A 24529-nucleotide genomic window follows, 5' to 3' on the forward strand; every position below is an offset into this window, starting at 1 on the left:
TGGCTGTTTCAGGGCGTCCTTTTGGGCATCTGCACAAATGATTTCATCATGTAGTGTGTTGATGCGCTGATCTGTCCGTCATTCAAAGCAGTGCTGCTGTGGTGCGCGGCGCTCCTCTTCCCACACACTCACAGCCAAGAAGCCGCTCACATGCGCTGTTTTTAAAGCTGATGCGCCTCTAACTTGACCACACACTTTCACCACAGAACCATGGAGGGAGGGAGGGAGGGAGGGAGGGATCCTTGTCGGAGCCCCCACCATGCCAAAGACTGTCTGCACTGCAGAGCTAACAGAGCTAACGGCTAACCTGACGTCTCACTTCAAAACTCTCTCTCATGGACTGTCAAAGTTTGCTTTGTGGTATAAAATTTGGGGAAAAACTAAATAAACCACAAAATAAATGCGCTCCAAAATGTGAAGAGAGAAAGAATCATTGTTTTTATGAAGCAAGTTCAGGCGAAGAAGCTAAGGGTTTGTCTGGAAACTCAAAACTACAATAAAGTCACGCAAAAGAGAAGTGATAAAATCCAAACAGTTATTTAAGTAAAGAAATAAATCATGATATACGTTGCCATTTTCCCGCCCCTTTCTGGACACATTTAAGACAAATACATTTTCTGCAATTTGTTTTTGCAAATAGCCTGGAAAAATAAGTGTCAGTGTCAGTAGCTACAGTTTTTCACAAATGAATAGGGATTTTCTACAGGACTTTAAGCACAAGTGCACTTTGGCCAAGTTCCTTTGGTGGTGAGTCTCTGGATTTTTTCAATGAACCAAGGCTGCCATGGCTAGAAAACGGTTGAAAAACCTGCTGTAATGAACACACTGAATGCACTTTAAGAAGATTGAGCGCTTCACTGCAGTAGCCTGAGATCCGACCATGAAAACAGAGACATGGTTGAGCTGTTGTTCGGAGTTAGTCTTATCATTTGAACCTTTACTGAATTAGGCTTAAAAGTCTCACTGAGACTAAAGTTTTAAGAGACACGAGACACTCTTCTCCCAAAAAAAAAACTTAGTTTTGGAGAGTGATATAAGCTTTTATTGAGATAATTTACTCTAATTCTTATATTAATACTTAATATATTTATTAATACAATTTTTCATTTGCAAATTCAGAATATATATAGATAAGATTGTGTAAGTAAGTATAGGACATTTTTCAGAGATGAATCAATGTTCACTGTCACCTGGTGAAGAGGTCACGCTGTGTGCTGAGGGGCAGGATGCCCTGTCGTGCGTGTGACCGGCAGCACCATCATGAGTCAGGGTTCAGTCAGCAGATAAAGAACTGTATCACGAAAGATGACAGAAGAACAGCTGATGCTGACTTGCCTTGACTGTTGATCAACAGCAACAGAGAGACAGTTTGAACATGACGTCACGTTTGAAATAGCTCAGTTTTTTTAAAAATACAACTATTAAATGTGTGATTGTGAAACTGCGACATCATTGTGCAGATCGTCTTGGAAAAAGCCTGGCGTGACATTGTGAAAGTGCAGATGGGAGTGAGCCGTTGGGGTGATTGACAGCGCCGAGGTGTTGGCTGGTGACACGCGCTCTTTTCAAGTTGTCGAGTCCCACTGTTGGCACGGCGAGGAACAGATGGCGGATGCCTGCTCCACTGTGACCGCCGCAGCTGACTCTGGTCTCCACGTCAGGGAGGAGCGCGGCCGACACGGCGTGTCACCTGCAGAAGCTTCCAGATGGCCCCAGAAGTCATAGCTGTGAATGGATTGTTGGTGTCAGAACCAGTTGCCTTTCACTGAACGATCAAGTCCGTCTCAAATCTCCACGACTGCAAGTGAAAAAGAGCTGACAAAGCCAGGCTGGGAGTCGACACCCGAGTCACCACCCTGCAGAGCACCCCTCACCTCCAGCTCAGCGAAGTGAAAGTGCATATGACTCATAAGGCCTGTGGCCATCTTTTCTTCAGTTGTCATGAGAGTACATTCCTCATGCTGAATCATCAGTTTTGAAACAGAAGCTTTATCAATAGAAGCAATGGATCAGATTAGTCACCTGGCAGCGTTTTTAATAGTGTGAACTCAGAGTTGGTCCCATAAATGACTCATCTTTCACTAGCTTCGACTGAGGATTTAACCTTACTGGAACGAAAGGTTGCTTAAACCTTGAGCTCTCTCCTTCATCTTCCATGAAAATATGTTTTATTTTGGTGATAAAAAGGACGACCTGGATCCAAGCTGGCTGCTGACACTCACCTCGAGCCAGACACTACAGCGAGACTCACCGTCTCACGAGCTGGAGGATCACATCACCTTCACGTTGATTGACGGATTGTGTGACACAGTTTACATCTAGTGAATACGTGCATCCTCAGCCTCGGGGAGTTGGAAACGGCTCCAAAGGTTTCTGCTTTCAACTCTGACTGAATGGCTTATGTCATCTCATAACTGGATCAAGCAGCCTTTGTCTCCACGGTGATGGAGACAAGCGTGCAACTGGATCCCATCACCAACTGCTTAGCAGCAAGAACTCAGAAGCAACTGGCTCCTTTACTCACGTCACATTCCACAGGTGGGTCTTTCTCAGGATCCCTGATGCTGATAGCGCCCCTCCTGACAGACATCCCTCTCCGGACACGTCTTTTATCCCACCTGGCTGGGCGGAACAGAACCTCGGACCGGTCCCACAGAGATGCTTTGTTGTCAGTGGGGCAGCAGACAACAAAGAGCTTGTTATTGTCAGGAAACTAGCTGGGTACACCTGCGAGGCTCTCGGGCATGTGGGCCGAGCTGCTGGCTCTGATGAAGAGGATCAAAACGTTGGCTGGCCCCAGCCCTCATAACAGGGAATAGAGAATAGTTAAACATTTTAGTGGAGTCAAATGCCAGTCATTCGTTCACAAGTCAAGTCTTCACCTCCACCAAACACTGCAACTTCCCAGGACAAGTGCTGCTTTTCCTCTTGCTATCTCAATACAGGCCCCATTGGAAGATAGTTATCGGCTGAAATACAGTAGGAGCAGTTCAACTGTTCCTCTCCCAGCGCAGCTGCAGCACAGTTCCACCACAGTTCCTGCACAGTTCCTGCACAGTTCCATTCGACTTCCAGTAGAGTTCCTACACAGTTGTATGATGGATTTAAAATGCATTTTCTATTTTTTTAACTCATCTATTTGAACTGGAAGTTTGATTTCCAACACACTATTGATGTTAATAAGTTTTACATATTTTAAAGTTAAATTATAAAAGAACGTTTTTTGTAAATGTAAGCAAATGATGTCTGATTTTTTTTTTTTTTACCCTGAATCAATATCAGATTTATTTTGTGCAATTTTAAATGTCTTCCGTTTTAATTTAAAACACGTCACATTGAATTGACAACATTTATTTATTTTAGAGAAAAACAATATTCAATTTCACTTATTATTCATGAACACAGATGTACACGTGTTTTTTCCCCATTTTTTAAAATATATTTTTTACTCAATCATCAAACACTACATAATCACATTTTTATTTTATTCTGTGAAGCGAATTGTGAATTATGTGACAAAAAAAGAAACAACAGTACATCGAACTTCAAACTAAAGACTTAAATAAATAACAAACAAATAATAAAAATGCAAATTAAAAAAATGTATGTATCAATTTATGCTGAGTCACAAATAGAAGCCTGCGCTCGCAGACATGTCATGAGAAACATAATCCAGGGCCCAGATTGAGCAATAGAATCAGGCAGTCACCTTTGCTGCAAGCTGCTGTTTTCCCTGCGAGCAGGTGGAGTGACTCACATTATTCCTGGAATCTCAGCGTGGCTCAGGTCGTCGCTGGTACCAGCCATTACAGAACCCAGTACGTCACCACAGCTTTACTCACCAGCCCGTTCTTTCCTCATGGAAAATGATTTATCTGGAACTGTTATTTTTACTGCAGCAGGAGGACAGGAAGGACTTCTGGTGAATCATGTCTTGATTTTTAGCCACTGCTTTTTATTATAATTATTTTTAAATCAACAGAATTTACACTTCGGCTCTAAACATGCTCGATTAACAAGGATATTTCTATCATCCCAAATCTCCATCGGGAAGTGTTCCACACTCAGAGAAGCCCAGGAAGCTTTAAATGTTTGGGTAAATAGAAACACACAGACACATTGGCACCACATTGTTGTTGGGCTGCTGGTCAACAGTGCAAAGACAATATCAGCCTAAAAATAAAAGTCTGGTGGAATCACAGGTAGATTCCAGCAGATCAGCCGGTTCCTGCGGATGTTCGTTCGCTGCACTCATTACAGCAAAAGTTTACATTCCCTAAGCAAAAACATTTTTATTCAAGTGTACTATGACTGTATTTTTGTGATACGACAACTGTCAACAAGTTTAGTAGTTTAGTATACATGTATACTTACCCCTAGCCGACAGGTTTTGGGCTGTACTATGAGTGTAGCCCACTGTGTGTATATGTCCAGGAAGTGAACCCCACGTTCACAATTTTCCCCTTTAAATAATGGGATATTTCAAAGATCATTGAATTACTACTAGTAAATGGTCTGGACTATACTTATACTCAAGTGTATTCAACTAGACTAGACTCAAGTATACTTCATAAAATGAGCTTCAAGTATATGAGTGTTTACCAAGGGAAGCTGGTATCTGAGAGGTGTGAAAGATCATTTTATATGAACCTCTGTGCTCGATCATGAACCTTTCAGCTGTCACGAGTCGATGATCGGAGGATTTACGTTCAAGCTGCGGTGGAGAGAGAATCGAAGTAAACATTGGCATCGATTAGCAACCGGCAAACACAGGACAACAGAGGTTTGTCACGACGTGCTGAAGAAAGTGCTGAATTCTGCGCACACATGTTAACGGCCTTACACAACACGTCGAGGAGCTGTCAGTGGCACCGGTGCCTCATGAGCGGAGCACTTGCGTCAGCTGACCTGAAGGTGGAGGCGTGGCCTGATGGTGTCGAAGTGAGCAAAGACGTCGGTGGCTAAGACAGTAGACGAGAAACAATAAGTAAAGCCATGAAGTACAATTGTGCAGGTTTGTTGTTCTATGTTAATAGTAATAATTTTGCACTATATTATATTATATATATATATATATTTTTTTTTTAACCAAAGTAGCAGCTTGTCACTGAAGCACATTACATCAGATTAACTTTGTGACTTTCCATTACTTTAAACTTACCTTCATTTAGATTCTAAAATTAACTGGCACAATATACTGAAATAAACATACAAAAGGTTGCTTTTTGTATTAGCAGAATGACAACAAAAGAGGTTTCAGCTAACAATAAACACATGACATGTTGACCACATTGATCCGCAAGAATTTCATTTGTTTCTGGCAAGTTTTTCCACAATATTCTAACTGGACAACCACAAACAAAGGACCAAATGAGCAAGTGTGAAGAGGGTGGCCACCAACAGACTATACTCCGTTGAAGCAAGTCAATATTATGACATACAAACAATGATACATCCAGCACATGATTTGACAGTTTATGAAGAGTCACAACATGACTATATGGCAAAGTGCGGCTCGGGGGCCACATGCGGCCCTTTACCTGTGTTTTGTGGCCTGGGTCCTGAGGTCAGACAAAAAATTATACGACTGAGAAGTTGTAATTTTTCTGTCGTTTCTGTTTCAGCCAGTACTGGTTCAACAGCAAATACTACACATTCATGGCTATGTTTTTGTTTCTTGTTTTCATTTATTAGTAGTATAGTACTGAAGACTTCAGTAGTGTTTAGTAGTTTGAAAGTAAATAGTCTAATAGTATGATAGTATTTTCCTCAAAATTCGTTGAAAGAAAATGAAAAGAAAAAAATTGAAATATAATATTATAATATAATTAAAATATATATATACTGTAAAATGTAAATATGGTTTCACGCCATATTTACACTTCCATTGAATATTTAATGGTTCATTCCATCCACGTTACTTAAGATTTTCGCGTTTCATCGCTTTTCTTTTGGCACGATGGCCGCTCACAACAGTCACAGTTTACAAAGTGGCCCTTTAGAAAATGTAACTGCCCACCTCTGCTGTATGGTCATTTAAATATTGGGCAGAGAGATGCACACGCGGAAACATGGCGCCTCTGGCGGCTCAAAACACTTCACCAGATCAAGTAAATGTCAGATTCTAACACATCACTGATCTATAACAGGCCAACATTGTGTTGAAGTCCGTCATCATTGAGTCTGATCATGGGATGCATTTCTTCATCACCACTATAGTTAGCAATAATAACATAACGTTATTTTTGGCTCGCTGCTAATCTAATCATCCAGGCGTCTCGGTCTGACTAGAAAAATCTGTGCGTGTTGCGAGTTGCCAGCTCTTCAGCTGGTGACGTAAATGTGGTGAAATGACAGTTTAATTGCGTTGCGAAAAGGGGGGCAGTGCAGAAACAAACACAAGCGAGGACGACGGAGCCTTGAGTCAGATGTAGCGCTGATGTTCAAGGACTGGAGCGAGAGGAGCTAGAAAATGATTCAAATGATGCAGAACATTGCAGGAGGGGAAAGCAAAACAGACGCGGCTGTGGCAGCAGCGGCCTGAGACAGGTGTTTCCAGATGTGCCGCCGAAGGTCGAGGCTTCTAAAATAGACAAGATGACTTCCCAGAAACATGTGGCCGGTGCGGACGGGAAAGATCCCGCAGACACCAAGAGCGCTTCTTTAGTTCCAGAGTACAAGGTCAGCAGATTCAGGGATGTAGTGGGTGGGAGTATTTTGGCAGGTGCTTCAGGACTCACGCCAGAAATGAAAGCTTTGGTGGAAACTGCACAATTCTCACACGCAGGAGAGAGAGAGCTAAACGTCGATACTGGCACTTCAACATTTCGGTGTAGAAGCTAACAGTTATTGGGGCTCTACAAACAGTGTGGAGAAACCACATGTCGAGTCAGATCCTCCCAGTGTCTTGGGTTTGGGAGGGTGAGTTTTGTTGTCACCTTCCTCCTCTTGTCACTACAGAACAGGACCATAGATGACAGCAGGGACTGTCTCTCAGAGATTGACTCACAGTCGGACCATTTCACGGCTTCCCAAGAGAGGACTTATGTGAGTGTTGAACTGAGACGGGCCCTGGAGGCAGACCGAGGCCCCGAAAACAAAATAATGCCGGGGAGCAGTTGCGTAGTCTCTCTGAAAGTCCCACCAAATAAACAGTGCTCTCATTTTAAAAACAATGCAGTCGAGTTGTAGCTGTAGTGCAGGGATGGGCAACTAAATCTCCTTTAGGGCCACAGTATAAACCGTGACTGTTGTGAGGGCCCACCATGCCAGAAGCAAGACAGCGATGATGACAAACCATGATGGGAAAAATACAAAAATATACACTTCAGTAACAAGAGAAAAATAGACCTAAGCAGATAACAGGATGTTATAAGAGTAAATATAACTTGAAACAAGTAAGAAATATTTCATTTAAGATGCATTTTATTTCACTATAAATCATAATGGAACTATAGACCATATATATCCCCCTTTTTTAATCTTGCTGAGACGTTTGGTCTATAGTTCTATTATGATTTAGAAGATTTATATATATATATATATATATATATATATATATATATATATATATATATATATATATATATATATATATATATATATATATATATTTCTATTTTAATATATATATATATATATTTCTATTTTCTTTCAATGTATTTTGAGGAATACATAGAAGCAGGACAAAGAAACTGTGAGAAAAATCAGTTTTAGTCTGACGTCATGAGGGCCACAAAAATACCAAAGGTCATATGCAGCAAAGGGCTGCATATGACCCCTGGGCCGCACTTTGCCCAGGTCTGCTGTAGTGTCCCCTACCAGACCAAGCTTCATATTTCAGTTTAATATTTCAGAATAAGTGGAAAACTCAGATCAAAATGACGCAAGGTTTTGAAGGTTGTCACCAGCAGCACTGTCTCCCGTGGGTCTTCCAGTTAATCTTGCTACCTTAACTGTTGGTCTGATCTCCCAGATACTTAATAGCGACTTCTGAGAGATTCATCGTCAGATACTGCAGCGCGCCACAAACCCTCCCCTCCCTCGCCCGATCTTTTCGTGAGAAGCGGCTGCAGCGCGCAGACGCCGGGGCAGCCGCCACACGTGGAGACTGAGCTGCAGCAGTGATCCACCGACAGCTCAGTCGTCTGCCATGTGGACGCGGCGGGCGAGGATGCGCGCGGCTCTTTGCGCTCGCGTCTTTAGCAGAATACACTGTTGCGATGCGCGTTTGCGTGTGTGTCAGTCAAAGAGCTCAACCTCGCTCGTCCAGTTTGGTTTCATGACACACGCTCAGTCGCTGGAATGCTGACTACAAAGAATGCTGATGGGGGGAAAAGAGGCTTTGACTTGCACGGCGGACTTTTATGAATGAAGGAGGCGCTGATGCGTACCATTCACAAATCCACCTGAATCACACGAGGAGCTCAGGGGGTGTAAGCTGCTGCAGCTCGTGAACGCCAGCGTGAGACGCCGGTCAGAGGCGAGCGATTTATTCTGTTGCAAAAGTCGCCGCTTCTGCTGCTCTGCTCCCTCGAGTGCGCACTTCTCATGTCGGGTCATTTTGAGGCCGGTCCATTGCAAAAACATATGCCAAAATATATGTGGTGTCTTTAAAAGATTCTGGAGTAAAAATGTCTTTAATTACAAAATTGCTGTTCCATTGAAATTGAACCGAACATGAATCCAAAATTCTCATTTCCTGACCTCATTTTCATTCATTCACTACTGTATTTACCCTCGGTTTACAGTACTTTATTTTCTTTCTTTCTTTATTTAATTTTTATTCACATAACTGCACAAAATGTTTATTTTTTTCCATAACGCCCCACAACACTAGCATGTTCTGACAATTACAAACACATTGTTTCTAAAAAAAATAATAATAATAATTAAATTAAAAAAGCGGATGACGTTGAACCAAGCTCCAGGTTCTCACAGAAATCAATATGATTTATTTTCTCTTTTATGGAGTTGGTCTAGAAAGGGGTCTAGAAAGCTTAAAGCAGACAGAACAATTAAAAAGGAAAAAATACAATGGGAAGACATTCCATTTTAGGACAGGAAAACACACATTATGTTTCAAACAGAGTGTGTATTGTCTCTCATGCAAAAGCAGACACATGGGTCCCAATAAAAAAGGATAGTGTTATAGTGATTTATTATTATTAAAAAAAACAAAAAAAATTTAATATATATAGACTAGTATTTATCTAATATTTATTTATGGACATATTGTATTGTTTTTGGAAGCCGGAGGCCTCAGACCGAAATTTCGTTTCCATAATATAGTGATATGTTTTTGTGCAATGACAATAAAGAAAGTCTAAGTCTAATTGTAATATATATATATATATATGTATATATATATATATATATATATATATATATATATATATATATATATATATATATATATATATATATATATATATATATATATATATATATATATATATATATATATATTAAATATGAGTGGTTTGGTGGAGGTCTGTTGGTGACAATAGTGGTGGAATGCTGCATGTTGAACACAAAGTCCCATTTAAATGTGACACCTTTCCTCCGGTGAGGCCTGGGAAGCCAGCTAGCTAGTGACGAAGCAGACAAACTCCAAGCCTTAAGTTTCAGTTCACTGTCAGACAGTCGTACCAGCCGCCTCAGACACAGGCTGTTACTCTCCCACCTCGATGCTATTTAGATGTGAGTCCAAGCTAAACACAGAGATGGAGCGTGAGCTACATGAGCAGAGTATCTGAGAGACAAAAGTAATCCAGAGTGACAGGACCGCCTCTTGCCTCCTCACCAGAGAGGCGAAACCATGACAGCAGCGCTCACCACGTCAGCAAAACAAAACACTTCTCAGCACCTTGGAAACCTCAACACATAAAAGATACACCGGGAAAAAAAAAAAAAAAAAAAATCAAATCCCGGTGACACACTCTCAAACCAGTCTGAGAGTTTGCAGAGATGTTCTCCAAAAAGTGGCTGAATGAAACAGCTTGAGTTCGAGGTCACCCTGTCAATCAAGAGAGGACAAGCACCCGAGCGTCGCCGCGATCTAATTAGAGTTTAGTTAGTGAGTTATTAGAGCATGTCTGTGCCGCGCTGCGAACCGCCTGACACACCCAAACGGTGGCTGAGAACCGCCACCTCCATTCTTCTAACCCAATTACAAACACCAACATTTACTTTGGCAAGGTCAGCGACAACAAGAAGGATATTCTTATTCAACCTCGCAGACGGAATTATGTCATTAACCTTGTTAACATTGTCAACCGCCGCTGACCCCCACTCTCCCACACCCCCAACTCCTCTCATTGTCCCAGTCCGCTCGGTGACATCTTCATCCGCTGCAGGTCAGGGAGCTGTGACATTCTGACAATGTTATGGCAACATGATGAGAACGTCATGCTTCAGGGATCCGCCTCAACGGAGCCATTCAGGGTCTGAGTGTGCGGGAGATTTGACTGAGGGATCAGCTGGTCCTCCTGCACACTTGTTCGGGGCCATTGTACGCAAGGAATTAGAAAGAAAAATACTTCAGGGATAAAATAAAAACTATCAGCGCAACGTTCATTGAACACAATGTCAGCATTTAAACATTAAGTCACAGACCACCTTAAACCAAGAGTCATGGATTTTGGGGTGAAAAAGACAACAAATGCATTTGGAGCTGGGTCACGGAGTGAAGTGGTCCTGGTCCTTCTTTGCATGTTTTTTATTCTTTTTCAACCAATGCAAGCTTGAGCACCAGCAACATCACTGAGAAAAACGGTGGCTTTTATTTTTTCGGACCAAGGTCAATTTATTTCCTGAAGTTTCCCCTGGGACAACCACACATCCGACCAATCAAAACACACATTGTTGACGCGTCACATAGCAAAACAAAACGCCACAACATGGCGGAGCCCTAGATTCTGTTTGTTTGCTTAGTCTTTATTAAAATATATAGCTTTTAACAGCATAAATAAAAGTGAAACATGGTAGAAATACTGAAGGGTCGGATTGGACGCGTTCTCGAAACCAAAAACAGACAAAAAATGCAGATACAGTCATTTCAGCCGGCATTGGACCTGATACCCTCGAGGGTGATACCAATAACCATCCTGAGTTGAAGGTCAGATCCGTCCTGAGTTGAAGGTCAGAACCATCCTGAGTTGAAGGTCAGATCCATCAGTCAATCTCAAGCGCCATCAATTCCTCGCTCAAGAACAAGAAGTTACTTGAACGGCACCACCTGAGTGTAAGAAAGGGTTTCATGGAGGACTGGATCTGACCAAGTTCACCGCACCTCTTCATCTTCCAGTGGCTGAAATGGGCCCTCACCTCTTTCAAAACAGAAGGACCGACCTTAAGAGTCCAGTCAAGACAAGACCAGAAGTGTTATGAGAAAACTCCGAGAGACAGAGTTTTACATTATACTACGCTTCAGTTCATACATCCAGAGATGTTATCCAATGCTCAATAGAAGAACATCTTGTACCCTCATGTTCAGCTGCCTGCTTCAAGAGCAGCAGCCCAGCTTTAGCGTGAGCGTGTGTGTATATGTTGTTGCTGTTTTCAGTCCAGATGATAAGGTTTTTCCCTGCTGCATTGCTCCCTCTGTCTCCTCCACCCTTCCTTCTCTCAATAGAATGAACTCCTCTGGGACCCTATTTCTGTCAGGGGGTTTTATCTCGGAAGGGTGGGAGAGAGGAAACATTACTGCCGTTGCACATCACTCCATTTTGTTTATTTCCTTTGTGTCTTCAAGCCAAATGTTCATGACGTTTTTAGATGACACTGATAAAATGGAGACAATATTTTCAGCTGAGCAATACTAAAGCGCACGTACAAACATTTTTACTAGATAACATGACAAACAAACCTTTAGATGATTATTGAATAAAAGAGTCCAGTGATATGTGTTTGGTAATAATTGAAAATAAGAAAATACTAGTTATAATATAAGTGAATTTTAAACCGAATGTGAATTATTACTGAAATAAATATGACAATGCATAGAATAATAATATTTTAAGAGCAACTTGAGACTGAAATGAAAAAGGAATATACACTATTGAATTTGTGAAATGGATTCAAAATTAATTTTCAACAGAAAATAATCCTTATTTGCACAATGCTGAAGAATATTCATACATTTCCATAGTGAATAGAAATGTTTTAAAAATAATATTCATCATCAATAATAATCCAAACGACCTACATTATTGATAATTCATTATTTTCTCCTAAGGAAATGTCCAATTTTATTTCCATTATATTTGTACACAACTCGATTTTTATCTTTTTTTTTTTTTTTTAAAGAACAACAAACAGAAATGAAATACAGTTCGGCATCTCATTACATAACAGTTATAGCTGTTATATTTAATCACTGATAACATATTTTGGTTCTCTACACTTACTTTTAATGTCAGATTTAGAAGCTATGGTCTAAATTTAGATGGTTCATTATTTTGTGTGATACTCAGAAATGTAAGAACAACAGAGACATTTACAGGGAGTCAACAATAAAGCTGACCTGACAGCATCAGTCTGGTTATGTTATATATATTATATCACTGCAGGTAACAGTTGGAACTGCCAGGCAGAAGGTGGAGAGGAAGACCAAAGAGGAGATTGGTGGAGGTGGTGAAGGAGGACATGAGGTTTGTAGCTTTGAGAGAAGAGGAAGCAGAGGACAGGGTGAGATGGAGGAAGATGATCCACTGTGGCCACCTCTGAAGGGAGAAGCCGAAAGAAGAAGAAGAAGGTAAAACACCATCCTGATGTCTGTTGTGTCAAGAACTCATCTGCACTTCAAACATGCTGTGAAAGTCAAAAACCTGGCGGAGCTTATCTGCTTCCATATGTTGCAATCTGTATCAGCAGGGACCACGAGCTCAGAGGAAATACCAGCCCTCCGTCAAACAATGAGCCAAGAACACGCAGTGCAGAGTCTGGTGGAGGAGAGCGGCACATGAGGGAGGGGGACTTTTGGGAATCAGAAGGATGCACTCATTGAACTTGTTTATAGTCACTCGGACAGCAAGTCCCATCCCTGGATGGGACGAGGATCCGTCGCTCATTTGCTTGTACGTGGGAGGAGAGTGGAGAGCTGCAGCCTGTGATACCATCTTATGGTGACAAGCAGAGGACATGCAGCTCCACTGCAGTAATATGACTGGAAAACATCATCAAGAAACGCAGCTTTCCAACTCATACATTTGTCCCCAACTATTCCAGATGATCAATCCCAGCCACTCGGGGTGAGGGCCCCCTTTCGTACATACCACTAACCTGAGGTTTTTGGCCGAAAACAGAGTGCGAAGAGGAAGCCTGCTACACGAATGAGGGTTTATTATTTCACCAAAAGCTATCACCATTGCTTTCCTAAATCAGGCAAGTCAGGAAAAGAGGAAAAAGATTTCCCAGATTTAGCGCTAAATTATCCGACTTTCTTTCTTTGTTCTTCAGTAGAAGCTGGTTGGGTTTTGTGGAGCAGTTCCCTCCAGGATGCGACCTCACAGAGTCATGGATGAAGCTAAGAAGATGAATCTCCAACGAGCTGACTTTAAAGTGATGGACCTCTTTGATGTGGCTCTTGAAACACTCAACCCTCAATATAAATCCTTTTTTAGAATCCAGTTCAGTCAAACCAGTTCAGTAGTCCTCCTCAGATACTGAAGCCTCCTGAAGAAGACATGCTTCTCCAGAAAATCCTTCGAAACATGCAGAGAAACCTGTAAACAGATCAAACGTCCAACTCAGCAGATGACGAATGATCAAGTTGCATCCATCGAAAAAGCGTCTGTGTTCTTGAGCGACAGGAAGAGATGAGCGGGCTGTCGGCACTGAGCGTTTTATACACCCTGAGTTTTCACATGAGTGGAAAAATAAGTCACAGTTAAACGCTTCAGAGGACTGACGCTTGTTTGTTTGGATCATTCCAGCCATGAAGACGCAAACATGGGACAATGACGTGAAACTGATCCAAAGTCTTGGTACAAAAGAACCGTCCATGCTCAGCAAATCCACAAGTCAGCTGCTGCTGCTGCTGCTGCTGGTGAAGTTCCTCTCCCATCTCTTCCTGTCTGTCTTCACATGATCCAGGAGCAGGTTCAAACTGGGACCAGAGGAGGAGAAGAGAGCAGCGATGATTAGGAGGTTGGGAAAGCTAAACGCCAGGGAGGTAGGTTTCTCATGATGTTGTGGAATTTGAAATGATCCTCTGTACCCAACAGCACATCCTTAACTGATTTTTCAATACAAAGCTGCGGATAAACCAGAGACCTTGTGTGTAAAACCCGCAATAAACCCATGCTATTGAATGGGGATGGGCTAACTTATCGTACACGATATACCGCCAAACACAATCTCCACGATGACAATTCTGCATCTCACGATAAATTCGATAAACACGTGACTCACTCGCTGCATTGGACTTACACACATGAACATGACGAGACTGTGACGGGGCGCCGCACTCTTCAGACAGTTGTGGAGAGTGTGGTGGACTTTGGTTCACGATCGTAGTTTGAAACTTATTTTCAAACCAGGGAACCTTTGATAATGACACTGGTCGACTCTGAGTCTTTGGATCCCTGTTTATTTTATTGGATGGAGTGGTCCTCATTGGTTCGTCTGCTTTGGTTCACATCAACACATGCAGGTCTCACGCTCTGCTGGCAAAAATAGTTGGATATTGGACGGAGCTCTGCTCCGGTATTGGCGGCGGCGTCCTCTTCCGCGTCCCCATTAGGGTTCACTGGACACACTCTCACAGGCAGCGCTAATGCTACGACCCAGCATCAGTTAGGGACCATCAACAAATTTTAAAGCATCAAAGTATTTGGGAAATCTTCAATGATGCAATGGAAAACAAGCATTTTAGGAGAGAGAATTGTGAAAAGGTTTTTAGTCACACAAAACATAGGACTGACAGTTTGTATTATGATTTGGAGAAAAAAAATATGACTAAATGATCATTTCTTCACATTATTTCTAATATTTCTTCTGGAGGAAATGTGTCCATAAATGCAGTCCCTTTACATTCTTTGTGCTCCAGGGATACAGAGGGTTGCACTGAGAGTCGATGCTTTAGAAAAATGTGACTGCTTCAAATATAAATCTGAGTTTAGGGAGGTCATTCTGGATTAAAACCACCCCAGAGAGAACTTCAGAAAAAAAACTTCAAAAATGAAGCGGATGAATGGGCGACATTGTCTTTTATTGGGTGAGACTCTAGCTCTTACTCACCAATTCAAATATGTACTTGCTTTCTTGGGGTGTAAAGTCCTGTCAACCCCTTAAGAGTCTGATAAAAATTCATCTCACAATACGACACTGCACTTGCTCTCCAGTGAGACCACCAGGGACTGTCAGCCCTATGCCTGGTGCAGGAGGGGTCCGTCGTGCTCTGATTCACGCTTGACCTTAGACGGGAGAGAGGTAAGCACAAGAGGGCGGCTTCCTAAGCTTCTCTGACTTTTAATAGGGTTTGCCTTCGCCTGTGATGTGATCAGAAGTCTCTTATCTTAACCAACAAGGGCGGCTCAAAAACACTCCACAGAGAACCGTGACATCAGTATCTCCCACTGACCAACAGACACAATCCTAGTCAGTTATTCGGGTAGAGGCGGCCATTTTAGGGGTCTAAACGCGCAGTCATGCGGCAGAACGCGTCCATTCTTCCCGACGAAGAACCTGAAAAGACTTCTTCTCGGAAAGACAAAAAAAAGTCCGTCATGCACTTTGACCAAGAATTTCGAGGGGGAAAGTGGCCTTTTAAGTGTGAGAATGGCGGGGAGACGCCTTCACGGGCGGTTGACTGCGCCTCTGCCAGGGCCTCTGCTTCACTGGAGAAAAAAAAGTAGAGCGTAGAGAGCTAAGATACGTCATTCTTCAAGCACTCATTAGCATCGTTCTCATGGAGGCCAAGCGGCTATTTTGGGCACAAACAGACAAACAGGGGATGCTGAGTTCGGGGGAGAGGATTGTTGTGTTTGACATGTGGAGTGACCGGGGTCGCTCAGTGGTAATGAGGGGCTCGCGGGCAGACCAAAGGGAGCTCCACCCTCTGTGACTCCAAGCCAAGCTGGTCAGAGCATCGCGCGGCGGCGGCGGCGGCGGCTCGATTCATCAGCAGCAGGAAGTCATTAACAGAACTGGATCACACCGACAATTCAGCAAAATACTGCTCAGCACAGGTGAGAAACCAGCTGAGAAGCCAGCCAGCGAATACCCGCCGTTTCAGAAAATAGCTTCAGATTCAGGAAGAAATTTGTTATCAACTTGTCGGAGAACAAAAAGGCCAGAACACTGATGCTAGCAATTCGGCGGTGATAAAGATTTCATTGCGTGTTGTTTTGTGAGCCTTGCCCCAAGAGATAGACACGCATGCATGCATGCAGACTCACACACACCCACACACGCTCACACGCATGCACATGCATGTGCACGGCTCGCATGATGGAAGCACACTCAGAAAGTACGCTGGTTTCTGATCATCTGAAATGTAAAAAAAAAAAATCATGGCCTGCAATGACAGTCAGTTGAAGACCGTGACAAGTTTGCACAGTGTCTTGGGTTCGAGTGATGGAGCACATGTGCGTGACAGCTCCGCTCCTCAGACCTGCTCCGACCTCCACCCAGGCCGTGACCTCCCCTCTTCATAAATCACCTTCACCTCCTCCTCTCCGTTTGTCAGTGTCGTTTCCTGAAGCCGAAACTATGTGATCATGTGACCAGCTTTGTGACAGCAGTTGTAAGAGTATCTGGACTGTGGGAGTAAATCATCACCTGCACACACCTCTCAGTGCCCCTCCCTGACCTACACGCTTGCTCACACGCGATCCGCAATTGAGCTGTCAATCACAGAGGAAGAGGAGCCGCTGTTGAAACAGATTTGGTGGCCGACGGCGGGAGAGACGCCAACCTGTGCGTCCTGCGCGAGGAGGAGACGGCGCTGAGCTGAAGTCGAAAAGGATTGTTTCACACAGACCTGAAAAATAGTCTGAAAAAAGCAGATACATCGTGAGAGAGGACACGGAAGTTCACATCTCTGCCATCAGATAAATAGGTGGGGATCACAAACAGAGCTGGACTGGAAACAGAATATCATTATATTTAATAGTTGTGTTTTACCTGGAGGAATAAAACACTTTCAGAAGCAACACCACACATGCAGAGAGAATGTTGTGGAAAATAACTATGTTGTGACAATATAAATTCCCAGCTAGGAAAGGTAATAAACTGATAAAGGTTTGGCAAAGAAAAAAAAACACGCAAAATAAACAAATTCCATCTGACAGAGATGTTTGAAAATAATTTATTATGGTCAATGAGTTTGATCAACATTAAACTGTGTCGCCATGTTTATATGTCAGTGGGAACAATGATGGTGGAAAAGAAACAGCTTTTGATTTTGCTCAATGAAACCATGAAATTCCATTTTAGTTAATATATTATGAGAGCTGGGCAACAAGAGAAATACAAGGATTAAAAAGTTAAAGTCATTTTTTAAAATTATGATCTTATCCATACCCTTGTAATACGTAAGGAGATTGCAAATGAAATATGAAGGAATAAGTTTAAATTTGCATTCCCACACTCTACAGATGTATGTGGTGTTTCTGGAGTGCATTGGGAACATACATGAAGATAAAGGTATGAAGATAAAGAAGAGAAATAAACTGAATGTACAAAATGTTATATTGACAAGGGAAAAAAAATGAACACACACTCTCACACACACACACGCATGTTTGTTTCGCTGTTTTGTTTTTTTTTATATTACTTTTACTGGCGTTTTAACCCTTGTGAGGACAGGCCAAAATGTCCTCACAAGAAGGTGGCTTGTGAATACTTGGTACTCACAAGGATAGCAAAAACATTCTCTCTCTCTCTCTCTCACTCACACACACACACACACACACACACACACACACACACACACACACACACACACACACACACACACACACACACACACACACACACACACACACACACACACACACACACACACACGTGTAACGCATAATAGAAACAATAGCACTACAATGACTGGATTATTAAATTAGAATTAAGATCATTATTATTATTTGAATTGTCATTATTACACCATAAATATTTCGCATCAAAATGTTGATGTGAAATATAATTGAGAACAAGAATGATAACATTATCTATATAAGACTGAGCTATTTAATATCCAAACATAAACAATGATGATAGGAATTATTATATTATATATTATTTTATACGAGTTAATTATTAAACGCACAATTGACAAGTTATTCGCTAGTGAATTATTTTATTAATTTCAAGACTTCATAAATTAAAAAAATTCATATTTACATTTTTTTTATTTTGCAAATTACTTTTTATTTTGTGATGGTCGAAAACAGTGCGACACTATTTGGTCTCGAGTTCCATGGATGATGGGAAGAAACCAGATGTGCAGAAATAAGAGGAACTGGATCACAACTAAAAGGCCTCATGGGGAATTGAACCAGGGACCTGCCACACACACAGGGAATGATCAATAAGTGATGAGAGATAAGCGGCGTGTTAGTCAACAAGCAGGGGGAGGGGCTAGCGTGGGAGGGGGTGGGGGTCACTTGGGAGGTGTCCAGTCCGTCAGAGGTGTCACTTATAAAGTGGATTCACTGACTAAAACTTGAATACATCACCGTCAGCTGGAGCTCCTCCGGAGACCGAAACTCAGTAAGTGTGTGTGTGTGTGTGTCATTAAAACTGCCTCATTAGAATTACGTCTTTAATTGATGATAAAGATTATAAAAATGACGACATTATTATTGTTGAAGATGGACCTCTAATTCCAGCTATCACGTTTAGTGGGGCGGTAAAAAGGCCTGACGCATAGAGCCCTATATATTTAATCGATATACATTCAGAGTGATACAAACCCAGTGGTTTCTGAATCAAAAGAGCGACGTATCCCGGGTGAAGCCGCGGTGCGGGGCTGTGGGGGTCCCCGGAGGTGAGCGCGGCCGCTGTCCGCGGTGCTGAAGCCGGATCCCCGCACCAGCCGCGTGCGCACAGGCGGACCCTGAGGTGGGACCAGAGCGCACCCTCGGGAGGAATAATCCTCCGTGACGACTGCCATGGAATTATGTGACTTCACACTCGCCGGTTCTGACTGTTACGATTGAACCAGGCCAAAAGTGGGGCTCGCCTCCTCCTGGTGGCTCCTGAGGAAAGCACACCCCGATACCACGGCGAGAAAGAAGCAGGAGCCGCGCAACGGAGCCATGATCGACCTTCATTTCTTTCTTTTCTTTTTTTTAAACTCACCTCCTCGATAGTAAAAGTGATTCATGTTTATTTATCTCACACATCTTATTTGTAAATCTATTTAATCCTTGCTCCGGTCAGGGTAAAAATACGAAAAAAACAAAAACAAAAACAAAACATTTATTTAATTTATACCGTCAAATGCAAGAAATGCAGAAATATATATTTGTACTGAAACATTATATTAAATATCATTAAATTAGTATATAATTGTTTTAATAGATTTACATTATTTAGGATAATGATATTTAAGGATATATATTTTGGTATTAGTTGGGGGCACCATGCAGATAAGTATTATAATAATATAATTATAGAATCTTCACGTCAAAATAATTATAGAAGCAAAATTCACATATTCAAGGAGGATTGTAATTAATTCTACTTATATTGGAGACCAGTCCATTGCGGGATCACGGCAATGTAATGTCAATACATCTATAAAATACAAATAATTTTACATTTTCTGTATTTAATAATCATAAAAAAACTGTCTTATGTTTATAAAATATTTCTTGCACTTTTAAAAATACATAAATAAAAAAACACTCCAGAGCAATAAATAAATAAATAATAATATATCTGCACCAAAATGTCGCGCGCGTAATGGCACGAGTGCGTTGTGTGTTGAGACTATAACTTCTACTGCAATTCTACTGAAGTACTACACTACTCCAGATGGTATTGTTAAACGGCACAGCCAGGGGGTTGATTTTAGCAGGACAAGAATTTTCGAAGCTTCGTTTGGGGCGATTTTAGAAGAATATTGAGGGGAAGACAGGCGCAAACAAAACAAAAAAACAGGCGCAAACAAAGTCCGATGAAGGTCATGACGCGCGTCTCTGTGAGGAGGTGAAGGCGGGAGGAGGAGATGTTGGCGGAGGAGGGGGTGATGGCGCTGGAAGGAGGAGGTGATGCTGGGAGGGCGACACCCATTGAAACAAACCTGCCCACAGTACCCAAGCGGGAGCCAGACTCCGGCGGTCGGGATGTCTGGCTGCTCCGGGACAGAGAGACCACTCGCGCTCCTCACTGGTCGGTAACCAGCCTGTGTTCCTCGCGCAGGCTCGTCGTCATGGACCTTCTGGACCTCAGACTGGAGCGGGTGGACCCGGCGACCATCCGGGCGGTGTTGCTGGCGGGCGTCACCTTGCTCTTCTCCCTGCAGCTGCGGCGCTGGTTCCTGCAGCAGCGGAGCCCCAACAGCCCCCCGGGTCCCATCCCGTGGCCGATCATCGGGAACGCGGCGCAGCTGGGCAAGTCTCCGCACCTGGCGTTAACGCGCATGGCCAAACGGTACGGCAGCATCTTCCAGATCAAGCTGGGCAGCCGGACCGTGGTGGTCCTGAACGGAGACTCCATCAGACAGGCGCTTGTCAAGCAGGGACCCGAGTTTGCTGGCAGACCGGACTTCACCTCTTTCCAGTACGTCTCCAACGGGGCCAGCCTCGCGTTCGGGACCATGACGGACTGGTGGAAACTGCACCGCAGGGTGGCCCAGTCCGCGGTCCGGATGTTCTCCACCGGGAACCTTGAGACTAAGAAGACGTTCGAGCAGCATGTGGTCAGTGAGGTCACCGAGCTCCTGCAGCTGTTCGACGCCAAGACCAAGGCGCGCGGCTCCCTGGAGCCCATGTCCTACCTGGTGGTGTCCAACGCCAACATCATGAGCGCGGTGTGCTTCGGCAAAAGATACCCCTACGACGACGTGGAGTTCCGGCAGGTGGTGGGCAGGAACGACCAGTTCACCCAGACGGTGGGCGCGGGCAGCATGGTGGACGTCATGCCCTGGCTCCAGTACTTCCCCAACCCCATCAAGACCATGTTTGAGAACTTCAAGCGGCTCAACCAGGAGTTCGGCGAGTTCATCCGCGACAAGGTGGTGGAGCACAGGAAGACCATCGAGTCCAGCAGCATCAGAGACATCACGGACGCTTTTATAGTGGCTCTGGACCAGCTGAGGGACCGAACCGGAGCGTCACGGGAGAAAGACTATGTGACCGCCACTATGGGGGACGTGTTCGGAGCCAGTCAGGACACTCTGTCCACAGCCCTGCAGTGGATCATCCTCATCCTGGTCAAGTAAGTCACGGCTCGGAATCGCGGTTATTACACTGTTATTATGCTTTCTGACCGAAACGTGATTCAATAGCGTTATCATACCATCTTCATCTTCCATCTGGAATTAGCTGTAGGCATAAAAATGTTTACTTTATTTCCACTATATTATTCATATTACCATGCACAACAATTTCAACTACATATTAATTCATTATATGATTCTATTTGCCTCTTTTAAAATGCATTTTTCCCCCCAGATGTAACCTGTAACCCCTTATTTCTCCGTTTGCAGAGCTTTAATACGTAAAAACATAGTGTTCATTGGTGTGTTGTGCATAGACATGCGTGTACATACAATTATGAGGCTTACATATGCATTACACATCAGTGTTGGGGCCCCTGAGCAATTTTTGGGGAACGGAAAGCAACATATTTTTCAAATCCAATATCCACACGGCTGCTTGGTCCGCCTGATGGGAGGGCCGGCGCAAAATGCTCCAGTCCAAATTCAAGTTTAAGTTTAAAGAGTCACCTGCGGAAGCAGCTTGGTCGACATTGTCGTAGTGATTCATCTCACCTGTGGAGGAGTTTGGAGGGAGTGCTCGTGTGTTACCTGACAGCTGAGGCTCAGGCAGCTACTGGCAGCGCAACACGAGAGCAGAAACTTCACACCGAAGCAAGTCAATGAAGTGCAGCGTCAGCGCTCAGGTGTGCAGCGGGGTCTTGGTTACAGTTCCCATGAGCTCACCTCGCTCTGATTCGCTGGCTCCAACGCCTGCAGGTCTTAGTATTGTGTTTTTATTTGGTTGGAAAGAAGGGCCGCGCTGAGGTTGTCGAGGAGTTGTGGTTGAATGCAGGCATTGTGTGGAGCGAGGACGAACCCCTGGAAGGAAGTGTAGCTCAGTATTGGAAGTGTGTTCTACCAGCCGGTTATGTAACGGCTTGGTGAGCAGGTCTGTGAGCCGATGATGTCATCATCTTGGCTTCAGCTCCGTCACCGTTTGAACTAAAACAGTGGTAACAGAGGTGCTGATGTATGACTTTTCTCACCTGCGCAGGTATCCAGAGGAGCAGGAGCGTCTCCAGCAGGAAGTGGACAAGGTGGTGGGCCGCAGCCGGCTGCCGTCCGTCGAAGACCAGGTGCGGGTGCCGTACGTCATGGCCTTCATCTACGAGGTCATGCGCTTCACCAGCTTCGTGCCGCTCACCATCCCTCACTCCACCATGTCCGACACAAGCATCCTGGGCTACGACATACCAAAGCACACGGTGGTCTTTGTCAACCAGTGGTCCGTCAACCGCGACCCGGCCGCGTGGCCCCTCCCCGAGACCTTTGACCCGCGGCGGTTTCTCAGCGAGGACGGGTCGCTCAACAAGGACCTGTGCAGCAGCGTGCTCATCTTCTCGCTGGGCAAGCGGCGCTGCATCGGCGAGGAGCTCTCCAAAATGCAGCTCTTCCTCTTCACGGCGCTACTGGCCCACCAGTGCCACATCCGGAGCAACTCGGCTCGCCCCCCCACGCTGGACGGCATTTACGGCCTGACTCTGAAGCCGCTTCCCTACTCCATCTCAGTGACTCTGCGGGGCGACACAAGTCCTGAAGCAGCGAGTGAAGCGACGCCGGACTCGTCTGCGTAAACCCGAACGATATCTTTGATGATTGATTATGAAGGCTGATGAACTGATCATGTTATTTATAAGCTGTTAATCTCAGGCTAAACGTGTGATTTGAATGAACTGACTTCTGTCATAGCTGCCTTTCTTCAAGTATTATCGAGACACGTGCCTTTCACAGGAGACGTGAAGGGACCAGGACATGCCTGCTGACTCACACAGATCAGTCTTTGTTCTCCCAAATATGAAACCTATGAAGCGTCGTAGCTGCTTTCATGCTAACAGCATGTGTATCCAGGGCGTCCGCCACCTCAACCACCCGGTGGCCCTGAAGCTTTCTGGACGACCAGAACTCACTGAACCTGCAGTGGCTTCTTCAGTTCTTTTGACCACTTTATAGTCATAAAAGAAGAAATCATATTGTCCTTCCACTCAAGAACAAGACCCCTAAATGATTCTTCTTTAAAACCCTCAAGTATCATCAGTGAGTTTTGTTCACGAGTGAGGGAAGGATGGGGATGAATAGATCGATCTGTGCAGCATCTTCAGTCATGGAGAGCCAGAGCTCAGTCTTCCCTGGTGACTACAAGAGCAGGACACAGAGTTTTCTCTGGACACTCCATCAGAGCTCAGATGACACAAATTTGATGTGTCTCCTTGATGCCTCCCTGGTGAGCTGAGAAGCTTCCAGGTGAGGCAGGTCTCGCATTTGCCCGCTGCAAGCGCCTTTTCATTCTAAACTAAACTACTGATCGTGACCAGGTTTATAAGCTGCTCCCCCTTATTTAACAAAACAAAGCTCACCAGCGGAAGAGTCCTGCTGTCGGCCTGCCTGTCCGCAACCTGCTGTTCCGCTCGCACGGAGCCACTAACTTTAGACCAGTGTTATTTCGCTAACTCATATGAATGTTGTTTTTATAGAAAAGCCGCTGCTCTGTTTCCAGATGCCAGTAACCAAATGATTTTTGCATTTATCTTTTCTATGTTTTCTACTCTCGTACGTTGCTCAACACCAGCAGCCAGATCTGTGTCATGACAAGCAACCATGAACCAGTGAACTACGACCTAAATTAACACTTTAACTTAAGCGATTCGAGGCATATTTTAACAGTCCATGACGACCTGTGATGCCACTACTGTGTTGTTGTATTTAAATGAAAATGTACAAAATACATTAAAACCAATATTTTAATTATTTGTCGTCATTCCTCTTTTTTACGGTGAAAACTTTAGGAAAGAAAAGAAGAAAAGAGAAACACGTCCGTTACAAACACCACCTCCTCTGCTCTTCAAAGCCAATAGATGACAGCCAAATCTGTTTCCTGAAATGCATGAAAATAGTTCTGGAAGGAAAACAAAAACATCTCTTCTCACTCTCGACAGCTCACCAGCCCAGGGCATCAGGACGTGTACAGGCAGTTCACACACAAACACACTCTTACAGCAATTTAGAGTCACTCATTTAACTGTGGGAGGAAACTGGAGTGCGAGAAAGAAGAAGAGGGCCATAGAAAAGGATAGCAACCTGGGGACTGTCTCAGGCTGGAGT

At 43.8% G+C, this 24529-nt stretch overlaps 1 protein-coding gene across 1 annotated transcript; it reads left to right on the plus strand.

Moving 5' to 3' along the window:
* The first annotated feature begins 20258 nt into the window (after window positions 1-20258).
* On the plus strand, window positions 20259-24182 carry LOC128765266 (cytochrome P450 1B1). Its single transcript, XM_053875865.1, has 2 exons — window positions 20259-21387; window positions 22425-24182. The coding sequence occupies exons 1-2, from the start codon at window positions 20381-20383 to the stop codon at window positions 23002-23004; spliced, it is 1587 nt and encodes a 528-aa protein (XP_053731840.1). The 5' UTR covers window positions 20259-20380; the 3' UTR covers window positions 23005-24182.
* The last annotated feature ends 347 nt before the right edge of the window (window positions 24183-24529 follow it).

The sequence above is a fragment of the Synchiropus splendidus genome, chromosome 9, assembly GCF_027744825.2.
Source record: "Synchiropus splendidus isolate RoL2022-P1 chromosome 9, RoL_Sspl_1.0, whole genome shotgun sequence".
Classification (NCBI taxonomy): domain Eukaryota; kingdom Metazoa; phylum Chordata; class Actinopteri; order Syngnathiformes; family Callionymidae; genus Synchiropus; species Synchiropus splendidus.